Here is a 19,829-nt window from a genome sequence, read left to right as displayed (position 1 = left end):
CCTGTTGTTTTGTTTTTTGTACATGCATGTACAGTCAGATACAATGTACAATCAGGTATGCAATCAGATCAATGTGAATTGATAAATCTGATGGCCTGTGAAATAAGCTGTCCCAGAGCCTGTTGGTCCTGGCCTTAATGCTACAGTACCGTTTGCCAGACAGTAACAGCTGAAGGAGTTTGTGGTTAGGATGGCTGGAGTCTCTGATGATCCTCTGGGCACTTTTTACACAGCTGCTGGTATAAATGTCGTGAATAGAGGGAAGTTCACATCCACAGATTCACTGTGCTGTCCACACCACTCTCTGCAGTGCCCTTCAGTTGAGGGAAGTACAGTTCCTGGACCAGGCAGTGACACAGCCAGTCAGGATGCTGTCAGTGATGCCCCTGTAGAAAGTACTGAGGACTTGGGGACTCGTGCCAAACTTCAACTGTCTGATGTGAAAGAGGCGCTGTTGTGCTTTTTTCACCACACAGCCAGTATGTACAGTCCAGGTGAGATCTTCAGTGCTGTGTATACCAAGGAACTTAAAACTACTCACCCTCTCGACTACAGTCCCATTGATGTCAATAGGGCTAGCTTGTCTCCATTCCTCCTGTAATCTACGATCAACTCCTTTGTATTTTTGACATTAAGGGAGAGGTTGTTTTCTTGGCACCACTGTGTCAGGGCATTGACTTCTCCTCTATAGACTGTCTCATCATTGCTGGAAATACGGCCTATCAATGTCATATCATCTGTAAATTTGATCAGCAGATTGGAGCTGTGCATGGCAACACAGTCATGCATGTATAGGGAGTTGAGGAGGGGGTTCAGGATGCAGCCCTGGGGGAACTCCTGTGTTGAGGGTCAGAGGGGCCGAGGTGAAGATGCCCATCCTTAACACCTTCTGGCTATCCGACAGGAAGTGTAGGATCCAGTTGCACAAGGCAGGGTGCAGGCCAAGGTCTCTAAGCTTCTTGGTGAGCCAGGGGGGAATTATGGTGTTGAACTGTAGTCTAAGAATGGCATTCTAACTTAAGCATCCCCTTCTCCAGGTGAGTGAGGATGGTGTGTAGAGCTGTGGCTTTTGTGTCATCTGTTGATCGGTTGTGTCAGTAGGCAAATTGTAGGGGGTCCAGTGTGGGTGGTAGCAAGCTGCAGATGTAGTCCTTGACCAGCCTAGGTGAGTGCGACAGGACGGCAATAGTTCAGACATGCTACCTTGGTTTTCTTTGGTACAGGGACAATTGCATGACATACTGTTTTTCGTTAGAATCCAAATAAAAATAATTTTTAAATTTAAAAAAGGAAATGCAGTAACAACCATTTCTGGTTCTGTTTCACATCACTATGGAAATTCGGCCAGTTACTTCCAAGTATAAGTCACTCTCAAGATGCTGAAGTAATGACTGTTTCAGAACCACACAGAATGATTTCATTCTTCAATCAATGCTTCTTATTGGAAGATTGCAGACGTACTTAGATCACGTTGCCCCAGAAGCACCAGCAATCAATGTTCACCAGCAATCTAGATCTGTTCAGTGCTGTGCTGAAATGGGACCTCTTATCAGTTCAGTCTGCTTGAGTTGTGTCTCCTCTTCAGCCACCACTCCTATCTAGTTGCATATTGTTTCATAATGGTCTTAAACTTAATCCTGATAGTTATAATTGTTCTATTTTGGTTTGAACCCACAGTTCTGAACAGTCATCTAATTTTCTTCTGGTATGGGACATCATTTTGGACAGTCCCTTTAGGTCAAGGATACTTTGCTTTCACTCTGCTTCTCTGGGTTATGTCATGGCCAATGAAGTGAATACGGAGCCTGTAGACTCTTTGAGGAGCCAGTAAGGATGATGCATCATTTTAAGGATGTTTTAAGGATATTGTTAAAGAGTTTCCTCTATCCCAGTAGCTATCTTCAGACCACTTATTTTGCAATCTGGAGTTAATCTTCCCTCAGAATTACCTGAGTACAATTAGAGATTTAATGCCTGCATATTGGCCAAGAATAGATGGTTAATAGTAATTTGCTCCTTCTGTCAGTGGATTTTAAGGATCTTGCAGAAATTGCATTGATGATGCCTGTCTGGTGACTTGAAGTACATTCTGGAGAATGGGAATTTCAACTTCCTGATGGACCATAAACTCTGTGCCAGTTTTGAGATCTTAATATTTAATCACTTATTTAATCAAAAAGCTAAATGCAATGTTGGTGCATTTGATCCAGTGATAAATTTCATTATTTAGTTCATATTTTATCTTAACTGACTTCTTACTGCTATCTACTAATTTATCTCTCTCTTTGAATTTAAATGAAAATCTTGGTTTTGTTGTTTACAGCTCCGGCTTAAAGCTCTTTGTCAGATTTCATCCTTTCTCTCTGAAATGGAGAGTAAAAGTGACATCTCTACAGACACATCCGAAGTACCACTGAAGTCTACTGGTCTTCTATCGACAGTGCAGCTGCAGTTTCTTACTGGCTGTTTTGATTTAGGAACAGCTAAAACAGCAAACATCAAGCAGAATTGTGGGAAGTTCCAACATTATCAGGTTAAGAAAAATCTCAATCCTACAAAACAGAAAAATGACAAATGCATAATTTAAATATAAATATTTTCTCCTGATGAATTAAGTTATGGCTACAGTATATATTCACCTCCTATAACAAGCAGGTTCCATTTCGAGAATTAATTCAGTCTGGACTTGTTTGATTACATTATAAGTTAACAGTTGCTGCTTTCTTTATGAACTCTCTACCTCAGGATGTAACACATGCTGCCTGTGGAAATACACAGAAGGAACTTCGGGCTGCAGCACACAAGCTCTACCAGCAACTGGTTTCAGCGCTGGACAGGAGACTTGCAACTGGAAAGGAACTCTCAGGTTAAAAAAAAATTGTATTCATTTGGGGATAATAATGACTTAATAAATTAAAGTAACTATCTACTAGTCATTATTAATGGAAGGCTTTGAACCCATATCGTCAAACCTCACAATTCATCTGACTAATCTCACAAAAATGCGAGCAATGGAAAACAAAAAGGCATGAAAAGCAAATTTAATACACTAGGAAGTAATGCTTTATTTTATATCTAATTGCAATACAACTACATCATCACTCTCCCATGCTTTCTGTAAGGTTTTACAGAAATTACATTTCTATAGTTGGTCACCTAGAAAATCCTGTACTTCCTGAAAAGTTATGTTAAATGTGTAGTATTGTGGGTGAATTTTTTTAGGTTTAAGGATCCAATGCTGTAAACAATAAATCATCTTCAGAATCTTGAAATAAAACTGTTAACTCCTATATTGTGGAGAGAGAAGTCAGGCATCGGCAGTGCACAGAAGCCCAGCTCTGATGGGTGGAAGGCAACTGCTCAAGCTACCTACCTGCATGATGCGTCAAATAATAAAAACTGCCACTTGTGGAGTCTGCAGGTACCACATCAACCATCTCAGGTTGCACAGAACTAGAGTTAGAAGCAAGTCATCCACAATTCCAAGGAACTGGTCTGCTACAATATAATAGTTGAGCAGATGAAGTATGTTTCTTTAATTTTAAACATTTTCAACTTAGCTTTACCTGAAATTAAGATAATAGAAGATTGGCATTTTGCACAACTCAACAGTAAGCCTCTAATCAAGAAATGGAAAGGAGTTTGATTGCTAAATTGGTTTATTATTGTCGTATGTACTAAGGTTCAGTGAAAAATTTAGTTTCACAAGCCATCCATGCAGATCATTTTGTCACATAAGTGCATTGAAGTGAGGAAAAGCAGTAACAGAAGCGGAATAAATGGTCGCAGTTACAGAGGACAGAGGAAGTCCAGTGCAGCCAGAGAATAAGGTGAAAGAAAGGTCATAACATGGTAGATTGTGAGGTCAGGAGTCCATCTTATCATGCTATGGAACTGTCCATTCCTAATATCAGCCAGATAGAAGCTGTCCTTGAGCCTATTAGTGCATGCTTCCAAGGGTTTTTACCTTCTGCCCATTGAGAGGGTGGAGAAGAGAGAATGTCCAGATGAATGGCCTTCGATTATGCTGGCTACTTTACTGAGGCAGTATTGGAAAGTATTGACCGAGTCCACAGAGGAGAGGCTGATTTCTGCAATGTGCTGAGCTGTATCCACAACACTCTGCAATTTATTGCAGCCTTGGGCAGAGCAGCTGCCATACCAAGCTGTATACATCCAGATGGGATTATATATTCTATGAAACTTCTTTTTTTAAGACATATTTGGAAAATATATCTTATTCCATTTTCAATTCAAACAAAAATTTGAGTGTTAAATCCATCTAGTTATCCACATGCTTTAATTGACGTTGCAAATAATTGGCACTTATGGCCATGAGTACTGTACGTGGTTCTAATTCTTGGGAACCATGAGATGATAGAGGTTAGGAAGGGATGGGGATATTAAAGCAGAAAATGTGTATCATTCCTTATTTTAGTTGAAGTGTTCAAATGTGTTGTAGACATTGATAAAAGACACCAAACCCAAGAGGAAAGCTGAAGGAAGGAAGATAGGAAGTTCAGCATAGGTAGAGCTCCATTTTAATAACTACATGGGGAGGTGGTAAATTGATGACTCAGTTTCTTCTCGTGTTCTCTATCAATTAATTCCTCCACCAGTGAGTCATTAAAGTGTGCAGTTACCAAATGTGAACATGTTTTTACTTAACACACATAAAAATTGCCAGTAAACGCAGCAGGCCAGGCAGCATCTATAGGAAGAGGTACAGTCAACGTTTCGGGCCAAGACCCTTCGTCAGGACTAACTGAAGGAAGAGTTAATAAGGGATTTGGAAGTGGGAGGGGGAGCAGGAGATCCGAAATGATAGGAAAAGACCGGAGGGGGAGGGATGGAGCTAAGAGCTCGAAAGTTGATTGGCAAAAAGAATATGAGAGGATCATGGGACGGGAGGCCAAGGGAGGAAAGAAAAGGCGGGGAGATGTCCAGAGGATGGGCAAGGAGTATAGTGAGAGGGACTCAAAGCTCTCCGCTTCTTTTTGGATTCCAGACCTAACCAGTTCCCCTCTACCACCACTCTGCTCCGCCTAGTGGAATTAGTCCTTACTCTTAATAATTTCTCATTTGGCTCCTCCCATTTCCTCCAAATGAAAGATGTAGCCATGGGCACCCTTATGGGTCCCAGCTATGCCTGCCTTTTTGTTGGCTTTGTGGAACAGTTCACGTTCCAAGCCTATACTGGTATCTGTCCCCCACTTTTCCTTCGCTACATCGACGACTGCATTGGCGCTGCTTTCTGCACGTATGCTGAGCTCGTTGACTTCATTAACTTTGCCTCCAACTTTCACCCTGCCCTCAAGTTTACCTGGTCCATTTCCGACACCTCCCTCCACTTTCTTGATCTTTCTGTCTCTGTCTCTGGAGGCAGCTTATCTAGATGTCTGCTATAAGTCTACGGACTCTCACAGCTACCTGGACTATTCCTCTTCTCATCCTGTATCTTGCAAAAATGCCATCCCCTTCTCGCAATTCCTCCGTCTCCGCCGCATCTGCCCTCAGAATGAGGTTTTTCATTCCAGGACAAAGGAGATGTCCTCCTTTTTTAAAGGAAGGGGCTTCCCTTCCTCCACCATCAACTCTGCTCTCAAACGCATCTCTCATTTCACGCACATCTGCTCTCACCCCATCTTCCTGCCGCCCCACTAGGAATAGGGTTCCCCTTGGCCTTACCTACCACTCCACCAGCCTCTGGGTCCAAAATATTATCCTCCGTAACTTCTGCCACCTCCAACAGGATCCCACCACTAAGCACATCTTTCCCTACCCCCCCGCCCCCCACTTTCCGCAGGGATTGCTCAATCCTTACGGGACTCCCTTGTCCATTCGACCCCCCCATCCCTTCCCACCAATCTCTCTCCCGGCACTTATCCTTGTAAGCCAAACAAGTGCTACACATGCCCTTACACTTCCTCCCTTACCACCATTCAAGGCCCCAGACAGTCCTTCCAGGTGAGGCGACACTCCACCTGTGAGTCGGCTGGGGTGATATACTGCGTCTGGTGCTCCCGGTGCGGCCTTCTATATATTGGTGAGACCTGACGCAGGCTGGGAGACCGTTTCGGTGAACACCTACATTCTGTCTGCCAGAGAAAGCAGGATCTCCCAGTGGCCACACATTTTAATTCCACGTCCCATTCCCATTCTGATATGTCTATCCACAGCCTCCTCTACTGTAAAGATGAAGCAACACTCAGGTTGAAGGAACAACACCTTATATCCCGTCTGGGTAGCCTCCAACCTGATGGCATGAACATTGACTTCTCTAACTTCCGTTAATGCCCCACCTCCTCTTCACACCCCGTCTGTTTGTTATCTATCTCTCTCTCTCTCCCTCTCTCCCTCTCTCCCTCTCTCCCTCTCTCCCTCTCTCCCTCTCTCCCTCTCTCCCTCTCTCCCTCTCTCCCTCTCTCCCTCTCTTCCTCTCTTCCTCTCTTCCTCTCTTCCTCTCTTCCTGTCTTCCTGTCTTCCTGTCTTCCTGTCTTCCTCTCTTCCTCTCTTCCTCTCTTCCTCTCTTCCTGTCTTCCTGTCTTCCTGTCTTCCTCTCTTCCTCTTCTTTTTCTCCCTCTGTCCCTCTCACTATACTCCTTGCCCACCCTGGCCTCCTGTCCCATGATCCTTTCATATCCTTTTTGTCAATCAACTTTCCAGCTCTTAGCTCCATCCTTCCCCCTCCTGTCTTCTCCTATCGTTTCAGATCTCCCCTTCCCCCTCCCACTTTAAAATCTCTTACTATCTCTTCTGTCAGTTAGTCCTGACGAAGGGTCTCGGCCTGAAATATCGACTGTACCTCTTCCTATAGATGCTGCCTGGCCTGCTGCGTTCACCAACAATTTATGTGTGTTGCTTGAAATTCCAGTATCTGCAGATTTCCTGGTGTTTATGTTTTTATTTAAGCAAGCTTCTTAAAATTAGAATTTCATATTAAATTTTAAGGTTATTAGGCATTAATGAATTATCTTTAGACTTGATGCTATTTAATGACTTTAAATGGTTTGATCTTTTTTTTCCTGAATTCTGTAAAATTGTATTTATTGTTGCAGGAACGCAGCAGCATTTATTGCTAGCTACCATATTTGCTTTAAATATACGATACCAACCTACTGACGTAACAGTGCTCATTAACAGTGGACTTCTAAATGCCCTTTCGAAGCTGACAAACTCCTGCCTTCTGATAAACCAGCGATGGTTGATGGTTTCAGTGTCTGGCCATTCCCAGCTCAATATGGCGTTAAAACTGGCTGGCGCTCGGCTTCTGCAGATTTTGGCTATCACTGCTAGGTAAGTAGCCCATACCCAGTGCTGAAACCTGATGGGGATTAACCAAAGGACCACTGTATTTGCAAATAAACCATTAACTTCAAAATTCTACTTGCATGATTACAGATACTGTACAGGTTTGCATTTAATTTTCATGTAGCATATAATTTACCATTTTAATATCTACTTTTAATTTTCTTGGCCTGCTGTGGTTTAATTAGAGTAGTAAATTGAACACTGGTCGACCAATTTTCTCAAAGGGAAATTAATTTTATTGCTTGTATTTGTTACATTAATTTAGATTTAATTTTTAAATGCATTTATTTATTAATCTTCAAGGGTTTGCTATAACCTTTAAACTTGTGTATACCTGTCAGCTACACCAAAGGTTTTACTGCCAAATTTCTGCAGACTTATCTCTACCTTAAAGAGGTGAGATAGAAGTTCTTGGACACTGCCTCATTCTTATCCTTGAATCACAATCACACCAATGAACATCAAGCATTGTCTGCTGTACCATCACAGATCTCATCACATCAGGGAAATGTCCCATCTGCAAACTCAAACTTGATAGTTTCCTAGCCCCATATATCTCTGTCCCTTCAACAAGAGGAGATCTCTTCTGTGTCTTCAACGATATCCACAAGTTCCATTGTCTTGATAGGCCAATTTTTTCTGCCTGTTCTTCCACTCTGAACTTATCTCCTCGTAACTCAACTCTTATCTCACTCTGTCCAATCCCTTCCCACCTATATCTGGACTTCTTGCATACTCTTACTATTTCAACAACTTTCAATTCCCTGGAATGCTCTGATTTTCACCAGTCCCTATGCATCTCTATTCCCCATTACAATAGCCTGAGGAGCTTCCATTCCTTTCTAATACATTAACTCCCAGTTGCAAGCTATTTCAACTCCTCTCTCCACTCCCTGCTGATTTGACTGGCCTAGGCCTTCGCTACTGCCAGAAGAACAGCACCTCATATTCCCTCTGCCCAATCTCTCCTTGCAACTCAGTTCTGGCAATGTTTTTGTAAATCTTCGGATGCTTGATTGACTGTAAGTATTGAAAAATAAATTAAGTCTGTCAACTGAATGTTTTAAAAATAAAACTATCATTCAATAATCTCTGGATTGCTGCTTGTACCATGCACCAATGAGGGTAAGAAAAAGGATGATTTGGCAGATAAGTTGATGCAGCAGGCAGAGTTTCTGATGCTGGGTCATTAGGATCTCTTCTGGAGAAGGCACGACCTGTACAGCTTACTCCCAAATCTGAGGGGGACCAATATCTTTGCGGACAAGTTTGCTGGAGCTGTTGCAGATAATTTGAATTTGGCAGGGGAATGGGAATTGGAGTTATAAGATTGAGGATGGAACAGTTGGTATAAAGTAGATGCAGTGTGTAGTGAGACTATGAGGAAGGATAGGCAGGTGATAGAGCAAAATTGCAGTCAATGGGATGAGTTGAAGTGACTGAAGGTGTTATATTTGAATGCACACAGTATACAGAATAAGGTAGGTGATCATGTAGCACAGTTAGAGTTTGGCAGGTATGACATTGTGGGCATCACTGAGTCATGGCTGAAAGAAGATTGTTGTGGGAAGTTTAACATCCAAGGATACACATTGTATCAAAAGCACCGGCTTCCAAACTACGGAAGATAGAAAAAGCTGTAAAAAGAGCAATGTTACAATAGTGATGGGGTATTTTGTTATACATGTAGATTGGGAAAATCAGGTTGGTGTGGATCCCAAGAAAAAGGATTTGTAGAATGCCTACAAGATGGCTTTTTAGAGCAGCTTGTGGTTAAGCCCAGTGGGGAAAAGATATTCCTGTATTGGGCGTTTTGTAATGAACCATGTTTGATTAGGGAGCTTAAGGTAAAGGAACCATTGGGAGCCAGAGATCATAATGTGATGAAATTCACCCTGCAGTTTGACAGGGAGAAGATAAAATCAGATACATCAGTATTATAGTAGAGTGAAGGGAGCTACAGAGGTCCTGAGAGAAGATTGCGAGGGATCACTAGCAGGGATGATGGCAGAACAGCATTGGCAGTTTCTGGGCCAAATTCAGTAGGCGCAGGACAGGTACATCCCAAAGAAGTAGTAATGTTCTAATAGGGAGGGCAAGGCAACTACAGCTGATAAGGAAGCCTAAGACAGCATAAAAACAAATGAGGGGACTTAGAATATGTCAAAAATTAGTGGGAAGTTAGAGGATTGGGAAACTTTCAAAAACCAACAGAAGGAAACTAGAAAAAAACAATGAAGAGAAAATATGAAGGTCAGCTAGCCAATAATACAGAAGAGGATAACTAAAGTTTTTCTCCTGATTTTAAAAAAAAAGAGAGTAAAAGGGAGTAAAGGAGAGGCGAGAGAGGATATTGGACTGCTGGAAAATGATGCTGGAGAGCTAGTAAAGGGGAACGAAGAAATGTCAGATGAACTTAAAGTATTTTGGATGAGTCCTCACTGTGGAAGACAGCAGCTGTGTGCCAGAAATTTGAGAATGTCCAGGGGCAGGAATGAATGTAGTTGCTGTTACTAAGGTGAAGGTACTTGGGAAACTGAGAGACCTGAAAGTACTTAAGTCACCTGGACCAGATTGACTACACGCCAGAGGTCTTAAATAGGGTATCTGACAAGATTGTGGAGGCACTAGTAGTGATCTTTTAAGAACCACTAGATTCTGGAATGGTTCTGGAGGACTGGAAAATGGCAAATGTCTTAACCAATCATTTAAAAAGGGAAGAGGCAGAAAAAGCAAAATTATAAGCCAGGTAACCTGATTTCAGTGGTTGGGAAGATGATGGAGCCCATTACTATGGATGACATTTCTTGGTACTTGGAGGCATGTGATAAAATAGGCCAAAGGCAGCACGTTTTTCTTAAGGAGAAATCTTGTCTAACAAATCTTTTGGAATTCTTTGAGAAAATAACAGGCAGGCTAGATGAAGGAGAGTCACAGAATGTTGTTTACTTGTTCAGAAGGCCTTTGAGAAGATGCCACACATGAGGCTGCTTAACAAGGTAAGAGCCCGAGGTACTGGCATGGATAAAAGATTAGCTGACTGCCTGGAGGCAAAGCATCAGAATAAAGAGGGCCTTTTCTGGTTGGCTGCAGATGACTAGTGGTGTTCCGCTGGGGCTGGTGTGGGGACTGCTTTTCACATTATATGTCAATGATTTAGGTGACAAAGTTGAAGGCTTTGTGGTCACGTTTGCAGATGATACAAAAATAAGTGAAGGACAGGTAATACTGAGGAAGCAGGGAGTCTGCAGAAGGACTGAGACAGATTAGGAGACTGGCCAAAGAAATGGCAGATGGACTATAGTGTGGCAAAGTGTATGTCATGCAGTTTAATACAAGGAATAAAAGCGTAGACTATTTTCTAAATGGGGTGAAATTCAAAGAGCAGAGGTGCAAAGAGACTTCAGGGTCCTGTTCCAGGATTTCCTAAAGGCTAACTTGCAGAAGGTGGTAAGGAAGGCAAATACAATGTTAGCATTCATTTCCAGAGGACTAGAATGTCAAAGCAAAGATGTAATGCTGAAGCTTTTTAAGGTATTAGTCGGACCCCACGTGGAGTATTGAAAGCAGTTTGGTAAATCTAAGACAGGATTTGAAGAGCCTCCAGCAAAGATTCACAAGAATGATCCTGGGAATGAAATTGTTAATTATGAGGCGCTTCTGATGGCTCTGGGCCTTTACTCATTGGAGTTTAGAAGAATGGGGGTGGGGGATTCTCTTAGAAAATTTTTAAATATTGAAAAGCCTAAATAGGGTATATATGGAGAAGATGTTTCCTATAGTGGGGTGTCTGGAACTAGAAAACACAGCCTCAACAGAAGGATATCTCTTCAGAACAGAGAAGAAAAGGAATTTCTTTACCCAGATGGTGGGGAATTTGTGGACTTTATTGCTACAGACAATCGATTGGAGGCCATGACAATGACTTGGAGGCCAAGTCATTGGGTGTATATTTAAAGTGAAGTTTGATAGAATCTTGATTTGTAAGGCCATCGAAGTTGACGGGAAGAAGGCAGGAGAATGGGGTTAAGAGGGATTATAAATCAGCCATGATAGAGTGGCAGAACAGACTGGACAGTCCACATGGCATAATTCTGCTCCTATGTCTAATGGCCTTATGGTCTTCTTTAGATTTATTTTGTGTTTTGTTCATAGTTCCTATGCAGACACTTTGTCCCCGGAAGTACTTCAAGCACCAATGGATGTGTTGTGCTGCCAGCTGCAGAGTTTTGTGCAAGCAGTGTGTGGAAATGCAGAAGGTGAAATAACTGGAGACAAATGTAAAGAATCACATGGCTGTGGAGCTAGCACCAGATCAGAAAGTAAAGGTGGGACTGGAAAAATAATGTTGAAAATAAAGACACTATTAAAAATATTCTATCAATGTCATTAGATCTTACCGTCGAAGAAGTGGAGGCCTATTCAGAGGTATTTCATTTTGGTTTAAAGCAGAGTATAGCTAAAGCAATATAATCAATCAAATGACTTTATTTAACCTTTTTTAAAAGAATTGAAAGCACTACAAATGGACCACTTTATATGATGTACTTCAGACTTCACTGAGTAGAACAGACCTTAGTCAGTTCCACCAAAGGATCCTTTGCAGAATGTCTGCTTGGATCTATTGGCAGCGTTGTGTTAGATCCCTGAGGTTTATTTCCCAACCTCAACCACTCATTAGCTTTTAATAAAAGTAAGTGGATTATTATTTGAGAGGAGTTTTGTCCTCAAATGTGTGCACTGCCAGATACTGCTAAGATAATATGTCTACAAAGCAAAAACCAAAACCAATGGCATGCTCAGCTTTATTTATTCCTTGTGGAATAGAGGAGATGTGACTCTGATTCTGATTAATTTATATGTGGAATTTATGGTAGATTGTGTGTACCATTTTACCATCATGAGCTTTTGATTTTACCTATGTTTTAGTGTGCTAACTTTCTTCCTATCAATAGACGTCCTACTATGCTGACTTAAAAGCAGAAATTAACTGGATGATAAACATGATTTAAGACTATAAAACAGTAGGGTTTTGCTTATTTGAGAGATCTATTGAAGGGGACAATTCATTCCAGACTCAGCAGGAGGAAGCCGGATTGAAAATAGTATAGAATTCAACTCTTCCTGCTGAAACCCTGAAAGACCATGATGTTGCAGAACAGTGGAAGAAAGAAAGCAATTCAATGATGTATAATAAAGCGAGGAGCACTGAGAAGCAAAAGGTGGATTGCTATTGTTCTATTATGGAATAGCTGAGAGCTCCTGTTAATTATTTTTAAATAAAGTTAAATTATAAAAAATAAAACTTGATTTCTTCAAAATTCTTTAACATAAGTTGTGATATGATGAAGGTTTTTGTTGGAATAGCTCTGTGTCCTTCTGTGCAAAATTTCCTTTGTTTACAGTCACTGCTCGTGAAATATTATTGAAAGATTCAACAAATTTTCTTCCATAATTATTGAAAAAAATTGTGCATTTTGAATTTTAGTGCTCAGTTTTGTCTTGAGGTTTTTTTTTAGCAACAATCCAACCTTACCAAAGATATTGTTCATATTTAAACAGTTACATCTTTAATCATGGAATCACAATATATAGTTTGAAATAAAGCAGCATAATAATTGAACAGCTCACAATACATGTATAATCAATATTTGGCTTTTTTAATATTCCCTAGAAACCCTGCAATTATTTATACTCAAGATTAAATATGTTCCTAACCACACACTACTCATTTCTACCTCCTACCCAAGATGCGCAAACCTGACTGTCCAAGTAGGCCAGTTGACTCTGCCTGCTCCTGCCTCACTAAACTTGTGTCCGCACGAATCCCAACCTTCCTTCCTAGTCCTGAAGAAAGGTCTCAGCCCGAAATGGTGACTGTTTATTCATTTCTATAGATGCTGCCTGACCTGCTGCGTTCCTCCAGTATTTTGTGTGTGTTACTTTGCAGAATCTTGTGTTTTAAAACTATCACCTCTTGCATTATAGCTGGTGAAATTTTTCCATTAGTTCACTGAATGAGAAAAATCCAAGACTTCTGCTGTTACTGGCAGCTCTACCGAAGTACAGTTTTGGAATGATAGTGCTATGATGGAAAAAGTCTTCATTCTGACTCCTTAGGTTTGAAGTAAACACAGTTAAATGTATATCTTTACCCCAGAAATGGACAACAACTGATATGAAAATTGCAAAGCCTTGAATTTATGGAGCAAGTTTTTAAATGTTGGATGTGGGATAATAGAAAAGGTTTGATAAGATTGAAAGGGAGCAAACTTCAGTCAGGGCCTTTGTTCACTTGTGTATGTGTATAATTTTCTTTCCTTTTGATAGTATATTTCCATTTATATTACTTTTAATTTTACATCAACTTCAGAGGATTTTGCTTTTATATTTTGATTTTACATTTCCTTTAGAGGATAAAACTTTCTGGTACTGCTGGGAATCCAAACTAAAAACAGAAAATGCTAGAACTTCTCAACAGGTGAGGCAACATCTGGGGAGAGATGAGCAGAGTTAATGAATTAGGGAATGACCTACCAATAAAAGGTCAGTGATCTGAAATTGTGGTGCTATTTCACTCTCTGTATATGCTGCCCAACCTGCTGAGTACAGCTTTTTAAAAACTTCCTATATTTGGAATGTCATGTCTGCTTTCCTCGACATCTCTTGTTTTCTCCTGCTATTAAGCAAGAAACATGTGGAACTAGTAAAACTATTATGGTGACTTCCTCCTTATTCAAGCAAATCAATTTCTAACTGATTATATTTTACGTTGCTGTTGTTTTTCAGGTAAGGTTGGGATGGTTTCTTGTTAAGGCATCTTGTGTTTTTCCCTCGGTGATCGTAAGTTGCTGTCAGTACTGCTTTAGTGGCTGCATTTGTCTTAATTAACCATCTTCAACCTTTTACTAGGCTTCCTCAGCACATACACATTACATCATTCACTGGATGTGGATGTGTTTGATTTTGTTTTAATTGTCAGATTACTATGTGGAGATGAGGGAAATGAAATATTACAGTTACATGTATTCCCAAATAAATTTGCTGCTTCTGCTAACTTAAAAGAAGATGCAAGTATCATGATGATTTATCTAGACACTCTGGTACATAGTAGATTTTATTCTGTGCTATCAATACATATTTTCAATTCTGCTTTGTTGTAATTATGAGCCGTTTGTATTAAAGTCATTCAAAGTGCTACACTCTCACAATCACAAAATTCCATAATGCCGTCTTAAGAGTGAGTGATGCACAGTATGCTATATATGTTTGTACATGTGTGTTTGGTTGTTTAGCTGTCAAAATCATCCTCATTATTAATTTCATTACCTGATTTTTAAAATGAAATAAAAGCATCTAGGTAATCAAATCCTTCTATAGTGTCCAGCCACCCCTTCAACATTTTGTGCATGTTGCTCAAGATTTCTGGCACCTGCAGAATCTGTTGTTTATGATTTGCTTCTCCACTGCAAAGTCTCTTTGAAAGATGTCTACCCTGAAGAAGTTTAAATCTTCTTTTCAATGGGAGTTCAGTGAGACTCTCTCTCACTGCTCCCTCTCTGTGATCTCTGCTGCTCTTTGGCTCATTGGCTATGTGCTAACACAGCCAGGTGTCCTTCCTGGACACTTGTTACTGCCATCATCTTGTGCCATATGGCCTCCAACTCTGTTTCTAGACCTCCTGGTTTGGACCAAATGAGAATTCCCAACTACTTTTGTTGGATTAATTGCTTCTCCCTCCAAATTCTATGCACAACCGTCACCACCATGCAGAAATACCTGCTTTCCCTGTCTCTTTCTCTGCTCTAGCTCTGGACTTCACTCTTCATCGCCAGCCAGAGGACAAAAGGACCTAGATAGGTATCTTATGGATAGGGGAATCAAGGGATATGGGGACAAGGCAGGAGCTGGGTATTGATAGTAGATGATCAGCCATGATCTCAGAATGGCGGTGCAGGCTCGAAGGGCCGTATGGTCTATTTCTGCACCTATTGTCTATTGTCTGTTGTCTATTGTCTTGCCTAGGTCCCTCTGAACCCACACCTCAGTGAGTTGCACACTTGTCATGACACCAAGCTCTTCTTCTGTCACGTCTCTCTCATGACCTACTTCTTTGGCAAGGATTCCACATCCTACAGTGATGACTGTCTTCTCCCATCTTCAACCATGCTCTTCTCAATACCCCACTATGGTCCTCTGCCCATTCTGGATCTTTTCATCTCTAACTGCCAACAAGACATTAACCATCTCTTCTTTAGCACTTCCCTCGCATGTTTGAACACCGTATCCTCTGAACGCACTATCCTCCATTCTTTCCACACCAATTCCATCCTCACCATCAGACTCATAGAAACAAGGTTGCTGTTGTAGTCGGACATATTGACCTCTACCTTGCTGAAGCCAAATAGCAACTCTCAGAACCTCCTTTTACTTGCCCCTTAAACAGGATCCCACTAAGGAACATCAGACCACCACCATCACCAATTTCATCACCTCCAGTGATGCCCCATTCACTGCCTCCATTCTCATTGTTCCTGCACTCCGTACTGTTCATTTCTACCTCCTACCCAAGATCCACAAACCTGGTAGGTCTATTGTTTCTGCCTGCTTCTCTGCCACTGAACTATTGTCAGCATACTTCGATTCCATTTTGTCCCTCTTTGGCCAATATGCCAAAAGATTTCTTTACAATTTTATCCAACTGTGATGCCACTTCCAAGAAATTATGGATCTGTATTCCCATGGCCCTCTGACCTACTGCACTCTCCAGTGCCATACCGTGCACGGTGTAAGTCCCACTGTGGTTTGTCCTCCCAAAGTGCAACACTTCACACTTGTTTGCATTATATTCCATCTACCATTTTTCAGCTTATTTTTACAACTGGTCAAGATCCCAGTGTAAGCTATGATAGTCTTCCTTGCTGTCCACCCCCAATCTTGGTATCATCCACAAATTTACTGATCCAGTTTACCACCTTACCATTGAGATGATTGATATAGATGACAAACAAGAACAGACCCAGCACCAATCCCTGCGGCACAGCACTAGTCACAAGCCTCCAATCAGAGAAGCAATCATCTACTACCGTGATGCCAATGTGTAATCCAATTTACTACCTCATCTTGAATGCCAAGCGCCTGAACCTTTTTGACCAGCCTCCCATGTGGGACTTAGTCAAAGGCCTTGCAAAAGTCAAGGTTCACTGCCTTGCCACCCTCAACTTTTCTGGTACCCTGCTCAAAAAACACTATAAGATTGGTTTGGCATGGCCTACCATGCACAAAGCCATGTTGACTATCCCCAATCAGTCCCTTATCAAAATATATAGAACATAGAAAAGTACAGCACATTACAGGCCCTTCGGCCCACAATGTTGTGCCGAACCTCAAACCCTGCCTCCCATATAACCCCCCACCTTAAATTCCTCCATATACCTGTCTAGTAGTCTCTTAAACTTCACTAGTGTATTTGCCTCCACCACTGACTCAGGCAGTGCATTCCACGCACCAACAATTCTCTGAGTAAAAAACCTTCCTCTAATATCCCCCTTGAACTTCCCACCCCTTACCTTAAAGCCATGTCCTCTTGTATTGAGCAGTGGTGCCCTGGGGAAGAGGTGCTGGCTATCCACTCTACCTATTCCTCTTATTATCTTGTATGCCTCTATCATGTCTCCTCTCATCCTCCTTCTCTCCAAAGAGTAAAGCCCTAGCTCCCTTAATCTCTGATCATAATCCATACTCTCTAAACCAGGCAGCATCCTGGTAAATCTCCTCTGTATCCTTTCCAATGCTTCCACATCATTCCTATAGTGAGGCGACCAGAACTGGACACTGTACTCCAAGTGTGGCCTAATCAGAGTTTTATAGAGCTGCATCATCACATCACGACTCTTAAACTCTATCCCTCGACTTATGAAAGCTAACACCCCATAAGTTTTCTTAGCTACCCTATCCAAAAGTATCGAAATACTTTTATATCTATCCCTTAGAATACCTTCCAATAACTTTCCCACTACTAATGTCAGGTTTACCAGCTTATAATTTCTGCTTTATTCTTAGAGCCTTTCATAAACAGCAGAATAACATTAGCTATCCTCCAATTCTTCAGCACCTCACCCATAGCTAAGGATGTTTTAAATATCTCCGCTAGCACCCTGCAATTTCTCCACTCACCTCCCACAGGGTCCGAGAGAACTCTTTACCAGGCCATTAAGGATTATCCACCCTAATTTGCCTCAAAACAGGAAACACCTCTTCCTCTGTAATCTGTATACAGTTTCTGGTTTGCCTCACTTCTGTGCCTGTCTCTTGTGTAAATAGAGATGCAAAATATCCACTTAAGATCTCCCCTCCTCCCCCCCCCCCAACTTCTCTTTCGGCTCCATGCATGTATGACTACTCTGAGCTTCCAGAGGACCAATTTTGTCCTTTGCTTTTATATCTGTTTTGGTTCAACAAATTATTGGTTTAGTTCAGTACCACAAGGATTGGCTCTATTTTGGGCATTGCTATTATATTCAGATGCATTAGAATAAATGACAGATGAGCAATGGACTTGGTACCCTCCTCCCACCAGAGTTACTGGCTCCACACATATGGTCTGGACAATGAATGTGTTGGGGTAGCATAGTACAGAGGCCCTGGTCAACATAACTAGGAATGCTAGGAGTACTTTACCTTTTATCAAACCTGTTATTTATTTTAGTTTTTAGGTATTCTGACATTCAGTCACATTTAAAAAGCTAAAATTGAAGTAAATAAAATTTAAAAATGCTGTTGACTATAGCACACCATTTACAAATGACCAGTAAAACAGGGTAAAGCCCAAATACTGCTGTACCTTCTAAAACTAAAGGCAAAAGAGACTTCAAATATTGGAATCTGGAATTTTAAAAAAACAAATTGATGGAGGAACTCAGTACGTCAAGAACCTGCAGGGTCTGAGCATGAAGCATCGACGTAACTTTGGTTTCCTCAGGTTATGTTTGTCCAACAGTCTTCCAGTAACTTTAAATAAAAATATAAACATGAGAAGTTCTGCAAATACTGGAAATCCAAAGCACACTAAATAAAAATGGTTGCTTCCCCATTGTCTCCAAGCAGTGCACTGCAAACTGCATTTTAGATTCCATTACAGGACCTAAGTTGTGTTTTCTTCAGCATAATGCTGAGGAAAATGAATAGTATTGGGCTGTGCCAGTGGGCTCCATTTGCACACAGAAGTGCAAGCTCAGAGGTCTCAATACATCATTATGGACCTGTCTTCCATATTTCATAAATTGAAAGGACTAAGTAGCCAGCCATATATGGCATTATTTAATCATTTGTATATTTTGGGCACCATATCATTCATACTTTAATGCCATGTGAAATATTGGTGACGTACATTATGAAAAATAACTGGAAACCAGATATGATCAAAGACACTGATAAACCAGTTTTACACTATTTTAGTATTTGAAGGGAAAATCATTAGAAAACTCATTTATGGATGTGGCCTTTTTTCTATTTTTAATCTCCACTTAAGTTATTGGTCAAAAATATGCACCTGCTTCTCATTCTGACATATCAGGATATAAAGGTTAGGCCAATATTTCATCCCTACCAACACTTCCTTTCTCACAGCATTATTCTGTGTAATTGCAGAAGGTACAGCAGTTGGCTCTTTACCTTATCCCTACCTACCATCCAAGTACCCATATAGTTCTTCCAGATGAAGCAATGTTCCATTTGCACTTCCAATCAAATGTGCTACATATGGTGCTCCCAATGTGGACTCTTCTACATTGAAGAAACTAAATATGGATTGGGTGATTTCTCTGCAGAGCAGCCACACTCATTGCTCAGTGCTGACCTAAACTACTTCTTTCCTGCTACTCTAACTCTGGCTCCCCACACTGACCTGTCAACTGCTTCCTGAACTGTTGTAATGAGAACAATGTAAGCACCTCATCTTCTATCAGGACATGTTACCACCTCCAAACTTCCATCAAATTCCATAACCTATTAAGGTGAGACTCTGACTCTAATCCTGGCACAGCTGTTATTTGATCAAAAATGCCAGCATTTGCGACCCCAAAGACATAATTATATGGTTTATATGGGGCTAATTTTTCAGGAAGGCCATTTGACTTGCATCAGAATCCAGAAAGCAAGATGGTAACCATATCAAAAGCATTCCACAGTTTGAATGTTCAACTACTCTTGATACAGTGCATAGAAAGCCTATCAACAATGTGCTTTATGTGGAAATAATGTAAAGTGTACAATGGGCTGCTCAGTTATCTGAGCAGTGGGGTGTAGAAAAAGTTGAACAAAGAAACATGGTGATCTGCATGTCACTTATAACATCTTAAGCATTTATAATTTTCCTTGGAATAGACTTAGAAAGTGTATTTGTATTTTTACAATTTAGTAGTAAGTTAAATCTTACACTGTAACCAACTCTTGAAAATGTCTTTTGGCTATTTGAAGGTCTCTAGCCCTTTATTCCAGGTGTAGCCCTGGAATACAAC

The 19,829-nt window shown here is 40.9% G+C and overlaps 1 protein-coding gene across 7 annotated transcripts in view; it reads left to right on the top strand.

Annotated features, from left to right (window-relative positions):
* Positions 1-19,829, top strand: part of LOC140194958 (probable E3 ubiquitin-protein ligase HERC1) — a 299,092-nt gene that overhangs the window by 114,529 nt on the left and 164,734 nt on the right. For all 7 annotated transcript variants that reach the window (XM_072252425.1, XM_072252428.1, XM_072252427.1 and 4 more), the window contains 4 exons: positions 2,324-2,533; positions 2,746-2,866; positions 7,059-7,296; positions 11,467-11,639. In XM_072252425.1, the coding sequence (XP_072108526.1) occupies positions 2,324-2,533; positions 2,746-2,866; positions 7,059-7,296; positions 11,467-11,639 (742 nt within the window). The remainder of the gene's footprint in view (positions 1-2,323; positions 2,534-2,745; positions 2,867-7,058; positions 7,297-11,466; positions 11,640-19,829) is intronic.

This window comes from Mobula birostris, chromosome 3, assembly GCF_030028105.1.
Source record: "Mobula birostris isolate sMobBir1 chromosome 3, sMobBir1.hap1, whole genome shotgun sequence".
NCBI classification, from domain to species: domain Eukaryota; kingdom Metazoa; phylum Chordata; class Chondrichthyes; order Myliobatiformes; family Myliobatidae; genus Mobula; species Mobula birostris.
Note: the sequence above shows the minus strand (reverse complement) of the source record. Positions and strands in the feature narration are given on the sequence as shown.